The 20,892-nt window shown below is 55.2% G+C and overlaps 1 protein-coding gene across 1 annotated transcript in view; it reads left to right on the top strand.

Annotated features, from left to right (window-relative positions):
• Positions 1 to 241: 241 nt before the first annotated feature.
• Positions 242 to 20,892, top strand: part of RAP1GAP2 (RAP1 GTPase activating protein 2) — a 255,997-nt gene continuing 235,346 nt past the window's right edge. The window contains exons 1-2 of the mRNA XM_030922800.1: positions 242 to 456; positions 4,265 to 4,300. Coding sequence (XP_030778660.1) covers positions 413 to 456; positions 4,265 to 4,300 — 80 coding nt within the window. The 5' untranslated portion in view covers positions 242 to 412. The remainder of the gene's footprint in view (positions 457 to 4,264; positions 4,301 to 20,892) is intronic.

The following is a 20,892-nucleotide window of genomic DNA, read 5'->3' as shown; positions in this document are numbered from 1 at the left end:
TGAGGCTTCCAGCTGAATCTTTCTGTCCCTCCTAGGCGTGGCTGTGGGAATCCCTGGGGCGCCTTCGGGTTCCAGGAAGCTGGGGCTGTGTGGGCCGGGCTGCTAACTGGGGCTGTGGAGCAATCTGCCAGCCGAACCCCTTCCGGAGCTGTGGGTTCCTCTGGGTGTGGGGAAGCTGCCCTCCACAACCTCCTCGGCCTATCTTGGTGCCTCCTGGAGTGCAGGACACACCTCCCAGCTCTACAGCCTCACCCACAGGAAGCTCGGGTTGGGGGCAGGCGAAGAGGGAGGTGCCACGCTGGGCTCCCCGCCCTGCGCCGGCACTGACCCCGCTGTACCACGGCCCTCTTGCGGACAGCCCCGGGGACATCGCTGGGACATCGCTGGGAACCCGGGGTCTGCAGCCACAGCCATGTTTGGCCGGAAGCGCAGTGTCTCCTTTGGGGGCTTCGGATGGTGGGTGACAGGTGGGAGGGTGGTCGAACGATGGGAGAGAACTTAGAAGTGAAGTCTTGTTAAGTGCACTGGCGGCCGTAGGGGCAGAGGGGCTCAGGCTGTGCCTGAGAGCTGGGTCTGCTGACGCCCTGGCAGGTCGAGATGCAGGATCCTGGTGGGGACATCAGAGACCGTAAGCCTTCCCCACTGTCCCTGGGCACAGTCTGCTGGTGAATCCTGGAGGTCTGCGCCAGCTGCCCGTGGGGAGGTGGATAGCATGAGTGTGTGTGACTGCAGTTGAATGCATGTGTCTCTGTGTCCGCAGGTTCCCGTGTGTGTGTGTGCATGTCTGGGATTATGTGTAAGTGTGTGTGTGTGCATTTGAGCCTGTGTGTGCAGGCGTGTGTGTGGCTGTGACTGCCAGTCCATGTGACCGTGTGTGAGGTGTGTGCCTGTGCCTGTGAGCAGCTGCCTGTCTGCACCTCTGGCCTTCTGTATCTGTGTGTCTGTGTGTGTGACGCTCCTGTCTGTGCTGTCGGTGTGGCCTTGTGGCGGGGGAATTGGTGACCTGCTGGGCCTCTGGGCTGCCTGCTCTCTTGGGCGTGGGTTGTGAGAGGAGTTCTCTCACCTGCACCCCAGGCAGCCCACCCTCGCTGTGTCCTAGCCTGAGCAGCTGTGTCTGTCCCCAGGCTTCTGCCTGGCCCTCTGGCCACTCTTGCCTCTAAGCTTCTGTCTGGGATGAGGGACGTGCTCTTTCCTCCCCGGGGGGCAGAAAGTAGGCACACGAAGGCCAAAGGCTTGTCTCTGGCTCCCAGTGCTGGCAGCTTCTCCGCGGCTGGGGAACAGAGTCTGGTGGTTTTCACGATCGGTTTCCTTTCAGTGCCTGGGCTGGGGGCGTTGTCAGACTGGGAGAGGCCCCTGAGGGAGGTGGCCAGGGGGTGTCCCCGTGTGGAAAATGGTGGACTAATGGGGGTGGCACGAAGGGCGAGGGGGAGAGGGGCTGTGTTCCTCGGTAATTTTTCGCTTCCGTGTGTGTGGCTTATTTCCCTCTTCCTCCTCTTCAAAAGCACTTTGCCATCCATCCTCTGGCAGGGAGGGACCGTGGGCACTCCGTGTTTGGCAGATGCGATGGTGCAGACGAGCAGATGGCATGGCATCGCCTATGTCTGCTCTCGGGCCCTCCCTGACGCCTGGGTCTGGGAGCTGCTGCCCTGAGGGTAGGTGCCAGTGTCTGGGAGGCAGCAGAGGACTTGGCTTATGGTTGGGAGGGGAGTGTGTGTCTTGGCTGTGAGCCTTGCAGGGCAGGGCCCAGCAATGAGATTGTGCCCTCCAAGGCCCGCCTTTCTCTGGGAGGTGTGGAGCAGATGGGAGGCTGGTCGTCAGAAAGCTCCCTGTGCACAGGTCCCGGTCTCAGCCTAGCTTCATTCCATAGGAAGCCCTCTGTGTGGAGACCCACAGCTTCAGAGCACAAGGCAAAGCCAGGCCTGAAGCTTGAATCTGGGCAGGTGAGGGGGAAGACAGGAGCATGGCTGCCCAGGGCTGCCTTCAAGGCAGAGCCAAAGGTGGAGAAAGGATCCTAGGATGTCCCAGAGGCCCTCATGTGCTGACTTAGTGTCCACTGGGCTGTGCGCTCCAGGAGGGCAGGCCCTGCCCCATTGCGTTCGTGCGGAAGCCTGGCACGTCACACAGGCTCAGTTGATGCTTGTGGACTCATTGAGATCTGCACACAGCAGGTGTTTGCTTGGGGCCCCTTGAGGTTGAGGGGACGGTGGGGCCTTCCGGGCTGGGAAGGTTAGGGCAGCAAGAAAGGGGGCGAGACTGGGGTTTGGGCCTCCTCATCTGGGATGGCTGTCAGCTGGGAGGGGATGTCACAGATACCTGGAGCCCTGGTCCCTCCAGACAGTGAACAGAATCTCTGTGTTTTCCAAGCTCCACTGGATGCAGGGTGGCTAACCTCTGGTACCAGGGGCAGACAAGGTGATGGGGGTGGGTGGGATGGGATGGGAGAGGGAGGAGCGCCCAGGAGCTTTGGCTTCCTGAAAGGGAAAGGCCCAGCCTCACAGTCGCTCTTCATCTCCCATCTCAGCCTCTCCAAAACCACAGCCCCGCCCTGCTGAGGGCACACCCTGGTGTGGGAACCCTGGTGGGCTGGCTGCTGCGTAGGCGTGGTTCGGACCAGGGCTCCTGTGACCACGGTGCCTGTAGGCGTGCGGTGGGCAGGGCTGACCCCTCAGCGGTCAGAGGTGCACGCACCAGGAGCCCCGGTTCCAGCACTGACTCCGCCTTGACCACTGAAGAACTCGAATGGGACACTTCCTCTCTCTGGGTCTCAGTTTCCTCATGTGTCAGTGGGGGATTTCTGCCTTACCCCCAGCACAGGGCTGTTGTAGGATTAAGAGATTCCTTGAGAAAATGTACAACCTAAGTCCCTCCGGTGAGGGGCCATCGGGAGACTCTCGGTTGGTTGCACGTGTTACAGCAGAGTGTGGGGCTCTGAGACCCGCTCAGATCTGGGGGCCTGTGCGTCGAATGGGGGAAGAGGAGGGTCTGCATCCCAGAGCGGGTGGGGATTCCAGGGTGAGACCCTCAGGGACCAGTAGTGGAAGCCCTAAGGAAGGGACTCAGGAGGACGTGTGGGGAAGAAACTGGGAGAGACGTGGGCCAGGCCCCTCGGGGTGCTGCTTGCTTTGCCGTTGGAGCTGAGGTCAGAAGGCGCTGGGAGTTTACTCATAGTGAGAAGGACCCGCCCCTAGCTCCAGGCCTCAGGGTGACTTGTGAGCTGGCCCAGCTCCCTGTCCTCTCCTCTTCCCTGGAGTCGTGAGTGTGGGAAGCCTGAGGCAGAGCTGAGCGGGCCAGACAAGGATGCTGGAAAGAGCCTCCAGGGTTTCCAGCATCCTGGAGCCAGTGGCAATGTTAGTGAAGCTGATAGTGATGGCAACACTGATGATAGCGTTGGTGACATGTGGCGACACGGACAGTGATGGTGACACGAGTCGTGATGTGACAGGCAGCATTGGTGCTGGTGGTGGTGCTGGTGGCAGCGGAGGTCATGACCCTCCAAGAGGAGATACTGACAGTGGGAACACTGCCCACCTTTCTGCCTCTGGAGAGGGAGGAGGGGCCTCTCCTTGCCAGCCATAAGGGCTGGCATATGCAGGGGGTAAAAATAGAAACTCAGTGGCGCTGCCTCCCCTTCCAGCGAGGGCGGGCGCAGGCTGGGGGTGGAGGAGCTGGCTGTGAGGGTGGTCTGCAGCAAACGTGATCTTCCCCGCTCTGAACCCCTGTGCCTGATGCAACCCACCAGGGTCTGCCCCAGGCGCGAGGTCTGCCTCCCTGGATGGACTGGTAGCTCCTGGGGCGGGAGGATCCCTGGTGCTGGGGATGCTTGCATCTTCCCAAAGCAGACGCCTGGGAAATATGGATGTCTACCCCACGTCCATGTTGACATCCGTGCTGACCCACGAAGCTGGGTTGCCAGGTCCTCTTGTGAGGGTCGCCATCATAAAGGGAGAGGCTGCACACAAAGTGCTTGCGATCCCTGGGCCTGATGTGAGATACCTGAATTCAGACTGGGCCAGTGATTTTACCTTTCTGAGCCTCGGTTTCCTCATCTCTGAACTGGGGAGAATAATAATCTGTTATAGGGCGGCGTATGGCCCCAGCCCTCCCAGCACCCCTCTGCTAGCGGAGAACTGGCCCCTTTAGCCAGTGCCCGACAGAGCCCTGCTGTCTGGTGGTTTGGGCTGCCCCGGGGACTCCTCCCGAGCAGATGCTATGTGGGAGTCTTCAGCCTCAGCACTGACTGGAGCCCTTGCTTTTCTCTTGGCAGGATCGACAAGACCATGCTGGCAAGTCTGAAGGTCAAGTAAGTAGCAATTTCCTGTTCTGTAAAGGTCAGAGATGACGCGGATCGGAGCGCCGCTGGGCCCTCGTTGCCCCAGGTTGTGGGAGACACAAGAGGGGCTGTCATGTTTGTCTGAGTCTAGTCCGAGTCCATGGTGCCTCCAGATCGGAGGAGGCTGGACAAACTCTTATTCTGGGGGTGTTCAGGGAGAGGTAGAGGTGGGAATGGAATGACCAGAGGCCAGAATGGTGGGAGTGTGTGTAGCAGGTGTAGCATTCGGGCCCATTATCTTTCCTTTTTTTTTTTTTTGGCATAGTCTCAGCTCTGTCCAGGCTGGAGTGCAGTGGCCCAATCTCTGCTCACTGCAACCTCCGCCTCCCGGGTTCAAGTGATTCTCCTGCCTCAGTCTCCCAAGTAGCTGGGATTACAGGTGTGCGCCACCACACCCGGCTATTTTCTGTATTTTCAGTAGAGATGGAGTTTCACCACGTTGGCCAGGCTGGTCTCGATCTCTTGACCTTGTGGTCTGCCCACCTAGGCCTCCCAAAGTGCTGGGATTACAGGCGTGAGCCACCGTGCCCACCCAGGCGCATTATCTTCCTATCACTTTAATTTTTAGAAAGATAATTTTTTTTTTTATTTTTTTGAGACGGAGTCTCGCTCTGTCACCCGGGCTGGAGTGCACTGGCCGGATCTCAGCTCACTGCAAGCTCCGCCTCCCGGGTTCTGGCCATTCTCCTGCCTCAGCCTCCCGAGTAGCTGGGACTACAGGCACCCGCCACCTCGCCCGGCTAGTTTTTTTGTATTTTTTAGTAGAGACAGGGTTTCACCGTGTTAGCCAGGATGGTCTCGATCTCCTGACCTCGTGATCTGCCTGTCTCAGCCTCCCAAAGTGCTGGCAGGCTTGAGCCACCACGCCCGGCCAGAAAGATAATTTTATTAGGCTGGGCATGGTGGCTCACACCTGTAATCCCAGCACTTTGGGAGGCTGAGGTGGGTAGATCACCTGAGGTCAGGAGTTCCAGACCAGCCTGGCCAACATGGTGAAACCCCATCTCTACTAAAAATACAAAAATTAGCTGGGCATGGTGGTGCGTGCCTGTAGTCCCAGCTACTTGGGAGGCTGAGGCAGGAGAATCACTTGAACCCGGGAGGCGGAGGTTGCAGTGAGCTGAGATCGCGCCACTGCACTCCAGCCTGGGTGACAGAGCGAGACTGTCTTAAAAAAAAAAAAAAAAGAAAGATAATTATATTTTTTATCACTTTAATTGTTATGTGAAGTCCCAATCCTGTCAGTGACTTTCTGACCTTCCCCACCTACTAGGACCTGACTAAACACTCCAGGGTGTGTGTATATGTGTGTGTGTGTGTGGTGTCAGCTGCTCATCAAGTCATTTGTTGCCAGGTATGTCAGCATGGGCAGCCTGGCCCTGAGGCTTTCTGAGGCTTCCAGGCCAGATTCAGGGTCTGGGAATTGCCTGCCTCGATTTACTGTGTGTCTTTTGGTTCGTCTGCTGAGATCCTAAGCAGGCACAGCCCTCTCCTAGAACCTCTGACCTCTCCTCCCTCACCACCTTCATTCCTTTTTCCTCTGTGTTTCTGGTTAGACCATTTTGTCTGCATCCTGATCTCCTTTTTCCTTTGAGACTTCACCAAAGCGTAGCCTGCTTCCAGCTGCACCCCTCCTGTGGGGCCATGAGTCCTGACTCACCATCTGCTCCAGTGGAATGAATTGAAAAGGAGGGAAATTCTAGGAGGGAAAAAGCATTGGCCTCTAGCTGAAAATATTCTCCCGGCACATGTGAATTTACTGTTGCATGGAAAATTCCTCCAATGAGTCGCCCTCCTTCCGAGGCAGCTCCTCTGGGTTGTCACTCCCCCGTCTTGGCAGAAGGTTTTTCCTGCCTGGTCTCCCTCTGTCATGCCATTCAGTTGCCGGCACTGGTTGTCTATCCCCTGGATGCAGGTCCCTGAGCAAAGTATGGCCAGTCTTGAGGGTTGGCATAGAAGAGGGTCAAAATAAGAGGCTTCCCACTTTGGTTGGTTTTGCTCAGAAAGATGAGGCTGGGCAGTTAGCAGGGCCGGGATGGAGGACAGACTGTTCTTGCCCTTCAAGGGCTTTCACTTTCTCTGTTGAGCTGATGCCAGGAAGTCAGACACGGTGGTTCACGCCTGTAATCTCAGCACTTTGGGAGGCTAAAGCGGGTGGATCGCCGAGGGTCAGGAGTTCGAGACCAGCCTGGCCAGCATGGTGAAACCCTATCTCTACTAAAAATAGAAAAAATTAGCTGGGTGTGGTGGCGGGCGCCTGTAATTCCAGCTACTCGGGAGACTGAGGCAGGCGAATCACTTGAACCCGGGAGGTGGAGGTTGTAGTGAGCCGAGATCAGACCACAGCCTGGGAGACAAGAGTGAAATGCCGTCTCAAAAAAAAAAAAAGTCTAGAGCAGATGCCAGGAGTGCCATGGAGTAGTCCTGAAAGACTGCCTGGAGGAGGTGGCCTCTAAAGTAGCTCTTAGAGATGAAGCAGGATAGCGGGATCCCCATGCCTGTGCTGGCTGGGCATGGTGTGTGCATCAGTGCAGATACCATTCAATCTGGAGCTGTCAGGGCGAGTCACCCAGGGCAAGATGCTTCCCTTCTTTGGGCTTTAGTTTCCATATCTTTTGTCCAGCGGGCACAGTCATGTCTGGTTTTCCTAGAGCTTTCTAGAGCACATTTGTATACTAAGTGAGATGCCAGGCATGAAGCCGAACTACTAAGGGGTGTAGAACGGTAAGAGTGTTCTTTTGGTGCTGTTTTGGGACATCTAGTTCAATTTCACAATCGTTTATCGAGGGAGGGCCTGTTTGTAAATATAGTATTTGTAACCTGGAAGTGCACCAGTCACAGGGTAGAGTGAAAAGCTGGGGGCGTGGGCCAGGGTTGAGATTGGGACCCCACTGAGTGATTATTTGGGAAGGTGATATTGGGATGATGGCTTGGGACAGTGTGTAGCACTGTGTTCCGAGTTTTATTGGTTAAGATTCCTTTGATTGCAAGAAACAAAACCCCAGTGTCATCTGGTTAAGCAAAAGATGGAATTTATGGGAAAGAAAGCGGGGTGCCCCAGGGAACTGAAGGGGAGCAAGCAAAGCCAGAGCTCTGGAGTGGTTGAACCAGGAACTGGAAACCCATCGCCATGAAAATCCCAGCGAGCTTCTTTGCAGACATTGATAAGCTGATCCTGAGATTCGCATAGAAGTTCAAAGATAATCTGGAAAAAGAAGAAGAAAGTTGGTGGACTCATTCTTCCTGATTTCAAAACATATTGCGGCCAGGCGCGGTGGCCCATACCTGTAATCCCAGCACTTTTGGAGGCCAAGGCGGGCGGATCATTTGAGGTCAGGAGCTTCCAACCAGCCTGACCAACATGGTGAAATCCTGTCTTACTGAAAATGCAAAAATTAGCCAGGCATGGTGGCGGGCGCCTGTAGTCCCAGCTACTTGGGAGGCTGAGGCAGGAGAATCACTTGAACCCAGGAGGTGGAGGTTGCCGTGAGCTGAGATCACACTATTACACTGCAGCCTGGGTGACAGAGCGAGACTCTGTCTCAAAACAAAACAAAACAAAAAACAAAACAAAACAAAAGTATTACAAAGCTATGGTTATTAAGATAGTGTGGTACGGACATAAAGATGGACAGATGGATCCAGTAGAATTCAGAGTTCAGAAATAAGCCCTTGCATTTATGGCCAATTGATGAGGCAGCCAAATGCCCACCGTTGGGGCTCCTGAGTCACCAAGATGCCTCCTCCGTCTGCCTCTGCTGGGTGAGGCATCTCTCCTTCTACAGCAGCTCACTGCATTCCCCACCATGTAGCGGATACTCCTAGGCTGCAGCCCATGCTTCCTGGTTGCCTTGGCTCCCTCCCCAAGGACCTGGTGTCCTTGATGCCTCCGCAGGCGTCCCTGAGGCATGCAGCTCTGACGACGGGGGTCTGGCCTCACCATTATGAAGCATTGACTGTGTGCTAAGGCTTCATTGCACTGTTTTCCTGAGGCTTTGCACCCACCTCATGAAGCAGGTACCATTCCTGTCTGCATTTTACAGATGAGAAAGTGGAGACCCAGAGAGTTTAGGAAACTCGTTCAAGGTCTTCAGGGAGGAAGTCACGGAGTTGGGATTTGAATCTGGGTCTGTGCTTTGTGGGCGGAGCTGAGTGGTTCTCACACCTGCCTCCCGCGCTACTTTCCCATTTTCTTTCCCTGATGTTCTCGGGAGCTGCGTATATAGAATCCGCGGCCGCACAATGCACCTCCGCCTCCACAACACCGTGGGTGAGAAGGCCACTGGTTTGCTGGGGCCCATCTCCTTGCTGGAGGCCTGGATTGAATGGAGTCTGTGGTGCCTGGGTGAGTTGGACACTCACAAGCAAGGATTTACTTAACTGCAGTGCAGGGGTACAGGGGCTGGAACACTGGAGGGGAGGTGGCAACAGTACCGTGCAGGAGAAGGGGCCTTGCATGTGGGATATCGCCCCCGGCTAACACATGGGCAAATCGTTAGCCTCTCTGGGTCAGTTTCCCCGTCTGTAAAGTGGGAGGGGTGGATTTGCGTCCAGCCTGCTCTCTTCCAGCCTTGACATTCTAGGAGTTTGCATTCACGCCTTGGGCCCTTTCGCATTTTTCTCAGGACCTTGGTGACGGTAGGGGCTCGCTGTTGAGTGAGTGAATGCATGGCTGTGTGAATGGAAGTCTGAGAGCAGGGGCTCTGTGCATTTCGTCTCTGACTCCTTAGGGCCTACACAGTGGCTGGCACAAAGCAGGTTTTCAGTCTGTATTTGCTGAATGAATCAACGGTGGATCATCGTGGTTGGCCCATCACATGCAGGTGGAAGGATGAAGAGAAAGAGACAGGCTGAGCGTAGGGAGATCCGTCTTCTCCAGTCTGCTCTGGGGGCCCGTGGGGCGTGAGGTCCCTGTTGGCCAGGTGCCTGGGGTTTTCTTGTGGAGCTCCTTGAAGGAGCAGCCAGAGGGGGAGGATCTGAGCCGGGAGCCTCCGAGACACTCCTCTTGTCCTTTATTTCTTTTTTGAGATGGCGTCTTGGTCTGTTGCCCAGGCTGGAGTGCAGTGGCGCAATGTCGGCTCGCTGCAACGTCCGTCTCCCGGGTTCAAGCGATTCTCCCACCTCAGCTTCCCGAGTAGCTGGGATTACAGGCGTGCACCACCATGTCCAGCTATTTTTTTTTTTCTTATTTTTAGTAGAGATGGGTTTTCATCATGTTGGCCAGGCTGGTCTCGAAATCCCGACCTCAGGTGATCCACCCACCTCAGCCTTCCAAAGTGTTGGGATTACAGGCGTGAGCCACTGCACTTGGCCAAAACCTCTGTTCCTTTTTGCTGTCCCCTGCACTCCCTCCAGAGAGACCCCTGCATCTTTGCTAAAGAAAGAGATGCGTGTGTGTGTGTGTGTGTGTGTGTCTGTCTGTCTGTCTGTCTGTCTGCTGCATGGGCTCCAGCTACCTGAGGTGATTGTCACGCACAGGGTCTGGCTGCGGTGGCCTGGAGTGAGCATGTGGATGGTTCAGGGTAGCCTGTCTCCACTGCTGGGGCACACTCTCATGCATACTCCTGAAGGGTGGGGAAGTCTAAAATCCATTTCCATGTAGGAGAAAAATCCAGCTTTTAAGTGGGTGGCTCCGGCCCTTGCTCCCTAGAAGTGGCACCTCTGGAAAGCGACAAAGCCCGTGATGGGACCTGGGTGTGGCTGTGCTCTCTGATTCCTTTCTTAGGAAAAGGATGCGGAGGGCCTGGAGGAGCTCCTGCCTGGCCCAGCATGTCAGTTCTACCGTGGTTTGACCAGAAGATACCACACAGCCACCACTATTCTAAGTTTCAGATTTAACCAGCTAAGAATGGAAAATCCTTAGAAAGGAAGGGGCCATGAAGGGCAGGAACGCAGTGTGTCTCCGGGCAGCTTTCCTCGGTTCCTGGAGACTCCAGTGTCAGCTGCTGGAGACATCGTCCATGAGAGCAGGGGCTTGCCACAGCCAGGAAGCTTGATTTCTTCTCTGCCGCAACCCTTTTATTATTATTATTATTAAGAGGGAGTCTTGCTCTGTCGCCCAGGCTGGAGTGCAGTGGCGTGATCTTGGCTCACTGCAACCTCCATCTCCTGGGTTCAAGCGATTCTCCTGCCTCAGCCTCCCAAGTAGCTGGGATTACAGGCACGTGCCACCATGCCCCGCTAATTTTTGTATTTTTCTTAGTAGAGACGGGGTTTTGCCATGTTGACCAGGCTGGTCTCGAACTTGTGACCTCAGATGATCCACTTCCCTCGGCCTCCCAAAGTGCTGGGATTACAGGTGTGAGCCACCGTGTCTGGTTTATTATTATTATTTATTTATTTATTTATTTATTTATTTATTTTTGAGATGGAGTCTCGCTCTGTCGCCCAGGCTGGAGTGCAGTGGCCGGATCTCAGCTCACTGCAAGCTCCGCCTCCCGGGTTCACGCCATTCTCCTGCCTCAGCCTCCCGAGTAGCTGGGACTACAGGCGCCCACCACCTCGCCCGGCTAGTTTTTTGTATTTTTTAGTAGAGACGGGGTTTCACCGTGTTAGCCAGGATGGTCTCGATCTCCTGACCTCATGATCCACCCGTCTCGGCCTCCCAAAGTGCTGGGATTACAGGCGTGAGCCACCGTGCCCAGCCTATTATTATTATTATTATTATTATTATTATTATTATTTTTGAGACAGAATCTCACTCTCTCTCAGGCTGGAGTGCAGTGGCATGATCTTGGCTCACCATGACACCTCTTCCTCCTGGGTTCCATCCTCCTGCTTCAGTCTTCTGAGTAGCTGGGACTACAGATGTGCACTACCACACCTAGCTAATTTTTTTGTATTTTTATTAGAGATGGGATTTTGCCATGTTGGTCAGGCTGGTCTCAAACTCCTAGCCTCAAGTGATCCACCTGCCTCAGGCTCCCAAAGTGCTGGGATTACAGGCGTGAGTCACCGCGCCTGGTCTGCCACAACTCTTTTAAACTCAGGCTTCCCTCCCCATTCTGTGAGAATTACACACGAGGCGGGGCCCAGTGGCTCATGCCTGTAATCCTAGCCCTTTCAGAGGCCAAGGCAGGAGGATTGCTTGAGCCCAGGAGTTTGAGACCAGCCTGGGCAACCTGATGAAACCTCGTTTCTACTAAAAAATACATGCACCACCACGCCTGGCTAATTTTTGTATTTTTAGCAGAGACGGGGTTTCACCATGTGGCCAGGCTGGTCTCAAACTGGCTGACCTCAGGTGATCCACCTGCCTCGGCCCCTCGAAGCACTGGGATTACAGGCTTGAGCCACCGCCTCTGGCTGCTGTTTCTGATTTAATGACTCTTTTCATTCACCAGTTGAGGCTGCAACTACTAATTCATTTCCCCACCTTTGGCCACCGAGTCAAGAATCCTTGAGGCACCATGACGATGTTCTAGAACCTTCTGGGGCCAACTCATCTTAGTCTGCTCTTCTCCTACGCACCTAGGGCATCTGCTGAGAGTTTGCTGGGGTTGTCAAGGACAGGGGGAGCTTGAGGTTTTTGGGGGTAGACAGCTGAGTCAGTTCAGCCTACATTTACTGGGCACCTACCCTCTGAAGGGAGACAGACAGTTGCCATGGCACGGGACAAGGGCTGCAATGCCCTCAGAAAGGATGGAGGGGGGCCTCCTGGAGACGTGGTGATGCCTGAGCTATCTCCAGGGGTGTGTAAGGTCAGCATGGAGCAGAGAATGCACTCCAGTCAGCCCGACCTCACGAAGGCAGTGGGGTGTGAGGTAGCTCTAGCAGGTAGGACCTGGGAGCAGTTACTATTACCAGACAGAAGTGAGGGTGGGAGTGCAGGGACCTGGGGAAAGGTGGGCCATGTCTAGGAGGGTGGGTGAGCTGTGCTGGAAGCTGGGCTGGATCAAAAGGCTTTGGGCCAGGGGAATGCTATGGTGAGCTCAAGTCTGAGGGCCCCTTTGGCTGACTGGAGGGGTTAGAGAGGAGGCAGGGAGGCTAGGAGGGGATATTGAGACAGCCACGTAAAGAGGTCCCCGGAGGTTCTCCGCTGACCTGCGCCCTGGGGTGGAGCCTCGGGAAGTTCGTGCCGTTTGTGGCGGGGAGGATCCTGGCCATTCCCGTTTGGAGGTGGTAACCTGGGGATCCAGTCTGTGAGATGGGGGCCTGTTAACAGGAACCTCTCTCACTTTGCTGAGTTTTTTTCCTTTCGCCCAAAAAATCCCATTGTTCTCACCCTTCTGTTGTGTCCAAGAGCCTGATCTTTCCTGGTGGTGTAACAAGGACCCCGTTTTGAGCCGAACTCAGGAGAAAGTCCTACAATAGTATGGGGCTGGAGGAAGCGGCCTTCCCTGCCTGGAGCTGGTTTGGAAGGTGTGGATGAAGGTGAGAGAAGGGTCAGGTGAGGACGCTCAGAAGGCTTCCTGTGAGCGCTGGGCTGATGCTGGTCCCATTCGTGAAGACAGAGAACTAGGGGGTTTGGGTAGTTTGGGCCCAAACTGGGAGGAGGGAGTAAGGCTCTGAATGTAAAATCTTCCCTTCACTTTCCACTCTCCTGTTCAGTCTGTCTGAGACCCACCTTATACCTCCTGCCCCACGGAAGAGGGCAGAGGAGAGAGCAGCATCCCGAGGGCTGTGGGGGCTGGTCTGCGGCCGGGGAAGCAGCTGCACGGCGTCCCCTTGCTGGCCCGGCTCGGCTCCTGGGTGCCTTTGGCAGGTGAGTTCTGGGTGAGCACTGGCTGGTGTGGCCGCCCTTGTGACTGACAGCTGGTCACACCGCAGAACCCACTGTTAGATACGCTCCAGGTGGATCGAGGAGAACGTGCCCATTTCTGTCTGGAGTGGCAGGCTCTGGTTTGTTGATTTCTTCAGGATGGGCCCTGTGCCTGAGGACAGTGTTGGCGTGTGTGGGTGTGCGTGGGTGTGTGCAGAAACGTGTAGGCGTGTGTGCATGCTCGCCCGTGCAGGTGGGCATGAGCGTTGAGGGCCCATGTGGGTGCCTATGTGGTGCCTTTTTTGGCTGTAGCGAGTTCCTATGGTAACCATGAACATGCCTGTTTTGGGATCTGGAGTCTCGGGGCGTGAGTGGCTGCAGAGAGAAGCAAGGAAGGCGAGCACTTAGCCGGCGGTAGGCTGTGGCTTGATTTCATTGCCAAGCACTGGGGCTGCTCCTGGAGGTACCATTTGCCAGGCGGCAAGGTCTGCAGACTCCAGGACCCATGTGCTCCTGGCCCTCCTCCTGGCCAGTCCCTGCCATGCCCAGGAAGCCCTGGTGAGTCCCTGTTCTGCTTTCTCATTGGACAAACAGCTCTCCGGACTTGGCCAGGTCTTGTGGGTATCTGCTGCTGGGCAGGCAGGGAGGCGCCTGGCAGCCCTGGCCAGTAGGTACTAGGAATTGGGTGTCTTCGGAGATAGGTGTGGGACAGTGGGCAGGAGGGGCTTTGCTCATTCATGGAGCCCATAAGGGTGTTTTCCATGTGGCTGGTGGAGTGGCAGGGTCCTTGTGGATCCCATGGACAGGGCTAACCGTGTTAGTGCGAGGGTAAGGGCAAGGATGCCAGAGAGGAAAATGTGGATGGGTGGCCTGTGGCCTGCCAGCCGAGACCCAACCATCCTCAGAGGGCCCCCCTCACCCCATTCAGCTCCCTGGGTCCTCATGAACCCCCAGAGGCCTCTGGCCATGCACTTGGCTTCCTCACTGGTCTCCCCAGGCCCAGAGGCCTGCTGGCCTGGCCTGGATGGGAAGGCTCACGGTCCTGTGGAAGAGGCCAGAGGGCTCTGCCTGGCTCGCTGGGAGCTGGATTTGGCCAAGGCCGGGGAAGAATTGCTCCCACCGGGCTCTGGAGAAAGACTTGTGCTTTCCCAGATTGTGCACCCCTGGTGCTTCTTGTCTACATACTGCAGACCCCTGGGTGTGTCAGGACACCCTTCTCCAGCCACCATGGGAGAGGCTCCTGATGGACAGGGGCCCAATCAGCACTCAGGGGACATAGAGAGACAACGCTGGTATTGTGGCACCTTCTATCTCCTCCCGCTGACTTCTCTGGGGCAGGTAGCAGGGAGTTGGGGATGCGAGTGTCAATAGGGGCTGTCAGTGGCCCCTCTGGCTTGTGTGGGGACCCCCCTCTCTGCCCCAAGAGTTCTTCCTCTGCCTCTGAGAACGCTCTGGGTAAGACTGTGCTAGGACCAGGGGCCGTGTGTGCAGCAGGAGTTGCTGGAGCTGGACAGAGGGCTGAGGCCCTGGTGAAGGGTGAGGGGAGCATGTGTGGACCTTGCAAGCTTTGTCTGGATCACCCTGGCCTTCCCTCCCTGGGAGGCAGAGTCCAGAACCTAATCCCTGATGGCCTTCCCTGGGGGCGTTGGGAGAGGGAGAGGGGAGCTTGCAGGAGAGACCCCCAGATCTCTGGTCCTTGAATCTTAGGGCTTAAGATTAAAAAAGTCAAATTAGGGCCAGGCACGGTGGCTCACGCCTATAATTCCAGCACTTTGGGAGGCCGAGGCGGGCGGATCACACAAGGTCAGGAGATGGAGACCATCCTGGCTAACATGGTGAAACCCCGTCTCTACTAAAAATGCAAAAAATTAGCTGGGCGTGGTGGTGGGCGCCTGTAGTCCCAGCTACTCGGGAGGCTGAGGCAGGAGAATGGCGTGAACCTGGGAGGCGGAGCTTGCAGTGAGCCGAGATTGCGCCACTGCACTCCAGCCTGAGCGACAGAGCAAGATGCCATCTCAAAAAAAAAAAAAAAGAAAGAAAAGAAAAGTCAAATTAGTCTTTATGCAAATCTCTTGTGCCCCTAAAATTAGTCACCCAGGCTGAGCTTGGTTACCTCTGGGGACAGTGAGCTCATTACTTTGTATGGATACCTATTTTATTGCAGTACAACTTCGCTTGCTCAAAGCTGACCGCTGTTGTCATCTGGAATCTCTGTAACTGCATTGCTTGGTCTAGTCTTGACCCTTGGTCCGCACGTCCCCACCTACCCCCATTCAACAAGGTTCACCCCTTTTTCCCCTAAGAGCCCTGCAGACGCTGGAAGGCTGCTTTTTCACCCTGAGTCTACTCTTCCCTCCCGTTGGCTGGTCACCTCGGCCTCTTTGGCTATATTTGGGATTCCTCGCCTGCCTGGGCTGATCTTTGTCGGAAGGGCTCAGGTTTTGCAGGCAGCCTGCAGGAGCCCCATGGACACAAGGATGGACAGCTGGAGGCGATGAGCCTCACCCTCCTGATTTGCAGACCAGTAGCTGAGACCCTGGGCAGGGGTGCTGCCCGCTGGTGATAGGACAACACAGAGGTGGTCAGGGCAGGGCTGGGACGTGAGGGGCAGCTCTCGGTGCCTGTGACGTGCTGGCCCCTGGTTCTTTTCTTGCTTCTCCAGCAGCTCCATCTTTGCTGCTTTCTGACTTGGGCCCTCAGCTCTTGGGCACTGCAAGAATGCTGGCCCGTCTTAGCGGACCTTCCATTTTATAACAGCAGCTAGAAATCTTGTTTGTTTGCTTGTTTGTTTTTGTTTTTTTGAGACGGAGTCTCGCTCTGTCACCCAGGCTGGAGTGCAGTGGTGTGATCTCGGCTCACTGCAACCTCCGCCTCCCGGGTTCAAGCGATTCTCCTGCCTCAGACTCCCGAGTAGCTGGGATTACAGGCACGCACCACCATGTCAGGCTAACTTTTTGTATTTTTTTTTTTTTTTTTTTGAGATGGAGTCTCGCTCTGTCACCCAGGCTGGAGTGCAGTGGCCGGATCTCAGCTCACTGCAAGCTCCGCCTCCTGGGTTTACGCCATTCTCCTGCCTTAGCCTCCCGAGTAGCTGGGACTACAGGCGCCCGCCACCGCGCCCAGCTAGTTTTTTGTATCTTTTAGTAGAGACGGGGTTTCACCGTGTTAGCCAGGATGGTCTCGATCTCCTGACTTCATGATCCGCCCGCCTCGGCCTCCCAAAGTGCTGGGATTACAGGCGTGAGCCACCGCGCCCGGCCAACTTTTTGTATTTTTAGTAGACACGGGGTTTTGCCATGTTGAGCAGGCTGGTCCCGAACTCCTGACCTCAGGTGATCCACCCACCTCGGCCTCCTAAAGTGCTGGGATTACAGGCCTGAGCCACTGCACCTGGCCTAATTTTTGTATTTTTACTAGAGACGAGGTTTCGCCATGTTGGCCAGGCTGGTCTCGAACTCCCAACCTCAGGTGATCCACCTGGCTCAGCCTCCCAAAGTGCTGGGATTACAGGCGTCTGGCCAAAAATCTGGAGTTTTAGACAAAATCTTGACAACTAACTGCAGACTTTAAAGAACAGAGCTGGCTGTGGCCTACCCTGCAGACCAGAGTCAGCCAGACCCTCTGCTCTGGTCACCTCCTTAGGTGTCAGCTCTTGTTTCTTGGGGGCTGACTCCCAAATCCCTCTCCTCAGGTCACCCCCAAGAATGGTGCTCTTGCCTGGACCTCAGTGGCTGGCCGGTCATTTCGGCTCTGTTCCCAGACTGGACTGACTCTCAATTAACCTTCTCTCTCTTTCAGATCCAGTTCTTTCTGTCACTGGGTTGAGAAGCCTCTGAGTCATGGGGGGTGGTTCCTCCTGTCTCCCGGTTCGGGCCCATTATCTGCTGCCCAGACAGTGACAAAGGCTTTCTAATTAACCTCTTCCTCCGGTCTCTGCCAGCTGTGACTAACTCATCATCCCTCAAGCTGGCTTGAGCTCTGCCTTCCCTGTTCCTAGGCCCTGGCCCGAAGGCAGACCTTGGTAGTGCTGACTCTGATGGGCGTCTTATGCCAGGATGCTGGTGTAGGGACCCCCAGCCCTCAGCTGGTGGGGGACTGTCTTTGGGTCACAGCAAATAGTTTGTTCCTTCCTTCCCTCCCCCAGGACGGTGGTTCTCAAACTTTTGTGCACTTTGGTCTCACCTGAAGGTGCTTTTAAAAATTCTGATGCTGGCTGGGCACGGTGACTCACACCTGTAATCGCAGCATTTTGGGAGGCCGAGACGGGAGGATCACCTGAGGTCAGGAGTTCGAGACCAGCCTGGCCAATATAATGAAACCCTGCCTCTACTAAAAATACAATAACTAACCAGGCGTGGTGGTGGCTACCTGTAATCCCAGCTACTCAGAAGGCTGAGGCAGGAGAATCGCTTGAACCCAGGAGGTGGGGGTTGCAGTGAGCTGAGATCGCGCCATCGCACTCCAGCCTGGGCAACAAGAATGAAACTCCATCTCAAAAAAAAAAGTTCTGATGCCCAGGTTGTACCCAGTTCCAATTAAATCTGAATGTCGGGGGGTGGGAGCCAGCATCAGTACTTTTTTTTTTTTTTGAGACGGAGTCTTGCTCAGTCACCCAGGCTGGAGTGCAGTGGCGTGATCTCGGCTCACTGCAACCTCCGCCTCCTGGGTTCAAGCGATTCTCCTGCCTCAGCCTCCCGAGTAGCTAGGATTACAGGTGCCCACCACCACGCCCAGCAAAGTTTTTGTATCTTTAGTAGAGACGGGGTTTCACCATGTTGGCCAGGCTGGTCTCGAACTCCTGACCTTGTGATCCGCCTGCCTCAGCCTCCCAAAGTGCTGGGATTACAGGCGTGAGCCACTGCGCCCAGCCATACTTTTAAAAGATCCCCCGTTCATTCCAGTAGGCAGCCAAACCTGGGAAGCACTTCCCCAAGGGATACACAAGTGTGGTGACCATCAGTGGTTGGGCAATGACTCAGGTCGGACTGCATGTTCAAAGGGCTTCTGGTGGGCATGAGCTCCTCTGGGCCAAGGCTTCTGGTAACACTTGAGGCTGGATGACTCTTTGTTTTGCGGTGCCATCCTGTGTGTTGTAGGGTGTTGAGCAGTCTCTCTAGCCTCTATCCATAAGATGCCCGTGACCCGCCCCTCGCTGTGATAATGAAAATGTCCCCAGACCAGGTACGGTAGCTCACACCTGTAATCCTAGCACTTTGGGAGGCCCAGGCAGGTGGATCACCTGAGGTCAGGAGTTCGTCGAGACCAGCCTGGCCAGCGTGGTGAAACTCTGTCTCTACTGAAAAAGTACAAAAAATTAGCTGGGCATGGAGGCATGTGCTTGTAATCCTAGTTACTCAAGATGCTGAGGGAGGAGAATCACTTAAACTCGGGAGGCGGAGGTTGCAGTGAGCCGAGATCACACTGTTGCACTTTAGCCTGGGCAACAGAGTGAGACTCCATCTCAAAAAAAAAAAAAAAGTCTCCAGACGTTGCTTTATTTCTGGAGCAGTGGTATAAAATCTCCCCAACTGCGGTGAAAACCACTGCTCTAGGCCTAATAGGTTCACCTTGACAGCATTCTCAAATATTCACAGAAGATAAGGGGAGAAGGACACCAGATGGGGACTCCACCTTACTGGTTCATCTGTGGGCTTTGCAGTCAGGCAGCCTCGTTTAAATCCTGACTCTACCAGCTGGGTGACTTTGGGCAAGTTACTTAACCTCTCTGTGCCTCTGTCAGTTCTGGTTTTGTTTTCTCACAATGGTGCCTCCTCTTGACCTTTGGCTCCAGCCCGAGGGTGGAACTTGCTGTGTGTAGCCGAGCACTTTCGCCTGTGCCTGTGCTGCTCTGCCCACAGGGAACATGCTTTTACTGCCTCTTCCCTGTCAGCATCAGGGTCCACATCCTGCCCGTCCTTCCAGGACCAGCTTCAATGCAGCTTCCTCCATGCACGGCCCCTTCCTCATCTTCACGGAAGGCTCTCTTCCTTGTGCCCCTGGAGCAGCCAGAACCTCAGGTCACATGTAGCTCCTCCTGTGCCCTAGGCGTCTGGTGGTTTTTGTCCGAGTCCCTCTCCAACCCGGGGTCTGAGACCATGGGAGCCTTTAGGGTGCCCAGCTGCGGCTCTCTCACTGTTTGTTACCCAGGTGAGGTGGCCGTCCCCTCCCTACCTTGGGTTGAGCTGTGAACCAGCAGGTTACCGCAGTGTGGTACCGCCCCCGCCAACCCCAACACCCAGCTCATTCTGAGAGGGTGGAGTGGGCGGAAATCCGTGCCTGGCAGACCACAAAGCCACATAACTGACTTTTGGAGCCCTGCCCTGGGGCGTCGGGGGGAGGGTTGATGGCAGCCATTGCTGCTTTCTTCCGTGCTTTGCCGCCAGTGGATGCCCCGTGGAATTGAGGAACTTTGTTCTAAGATCTCGAGCTCGGGAATAGGACTCGGGAGGGACAGCCCCTGTCCCACCCTGCCCTGCCCTGTTCAACCCTGTCAGGCAGCTGAACTTAGGCTGGACCCATGGCTGCCCACCCAGGCTGCAGTGCAGACTCACCTAGGGGACTGCGTTAAAATGCAGCTTCCGGGGCCGCACCCTGGGGCCTGGGGATTCTGCCTCATCAGGCCTGGGTGGGGCCCAGGAAGCCTGTGTGTTGCCAGCACTGAGGTGGTGTTGATGAGGCAGCTGACTTTGCAGCTGCATGGGAACCAGTGCCATTTAAAGCACTTTCCCCGCCACAACGCAGCTCCAGTGGTTAGGTTCATGTACTCTGGGTGACCTGGGGCAAGACGCGCAACCTCTCTGTGCCCCAGTTTCTGTGTCTGAGGATGATCATAGTACCTGCACATGGATGCGCTTGTTGTGAGGCTTAAATGAGATTATCCAGGTGAAATGGGAACAGAGTGCCTGGTACATTGTGCTCAACACATGTTACCTCCCTTCACATCTCTGATATTATTATTATTATTACTTTTTTTTTTTTTTTGAGACAGTCTTGCTCTGTCACCTAGGCTGGATTGCAGTGGCATAATCTCAGTTCACTGCAACCTCCGCCTACCAGGTTCAAGAGATTCTCCTGTCTTAGCCTCTTGAGTAGCTGGGATTACAGGCGCGTGCCACCACGCCCGGCTAATTTTTGTATTTTCAGTTGAGACATGGTTTCAACACGTTGGCCAGGCTGGTCTCGAACTCCTGACCTCAGGAGATCTCTGCCCGCCTTGGCCTGCCAAAGTGCTGGGATTACAGGCGTGAGCCACCGCGCCCGGCCCCATTTCTGATATTAACAACAGTCCTGGGCTGTGCGGTCACACACGTAACCGTGTGATATGCCCCCATGCCTGCAGGCGTACCTACGCAGGCAAACTGAGCACTGCGCACGAGCACCCAGGCCTGCCTGCTGAGGACAGATACATGCATAGGGAGCATCCCTGTGGGTACATGCGTTGACACAGGCACTGGCTGGACATGGTCAGAAGGGCAGCTGTGTGTGTACACAAGGCCCAGACAAATGGGCTTTTATTTGATTCACACTCTGACCTTATTCCTCGAGTCAGCAGCACCTGGGCTGAGCTCTGGGAACTCAAGGTGCCCCTTGTTTCCATAGCAACCATAACATGGTAAAAATAGGCAGGGGAGGGAAGAGACAGAAGAGGCCTGAGCCGGCTCCAGGGGCATCCTGCCTGCCAGGGACCTTATTTCCACATCCCTGACCATATGGAGGTGCTGGGTTTTTTTTTTTTGTTTGTTTTTTTGTTTTTTTTTGTTTTTCCTTAGGATAATGACATGGCAAACCTCTGAGTACTCATGACCCAGAATTGACACTTGTTAACATTTTGTCTCATTTTCATCCCACTCTTTTATTTATT

Source organism: Rhinopithecus roxellana, chromosome 19 (assembly GCF_007565055.1).
Source record: "Rhinopithecus roxellana isolate Shanxi Qingling chromosome 19, ASM756505v1, whole genome shotgun sequence".
Classification (NCBI taxonomy): Eukaryota; Metazoa; Chordata; class Mammalia; order Primates; family Cercopithecidae; genus Rhinopithecus; species Rhinopithecus roxellana.
This window is presented reverse-complemented; position numbering and strand designations above follow the sequence as displayed.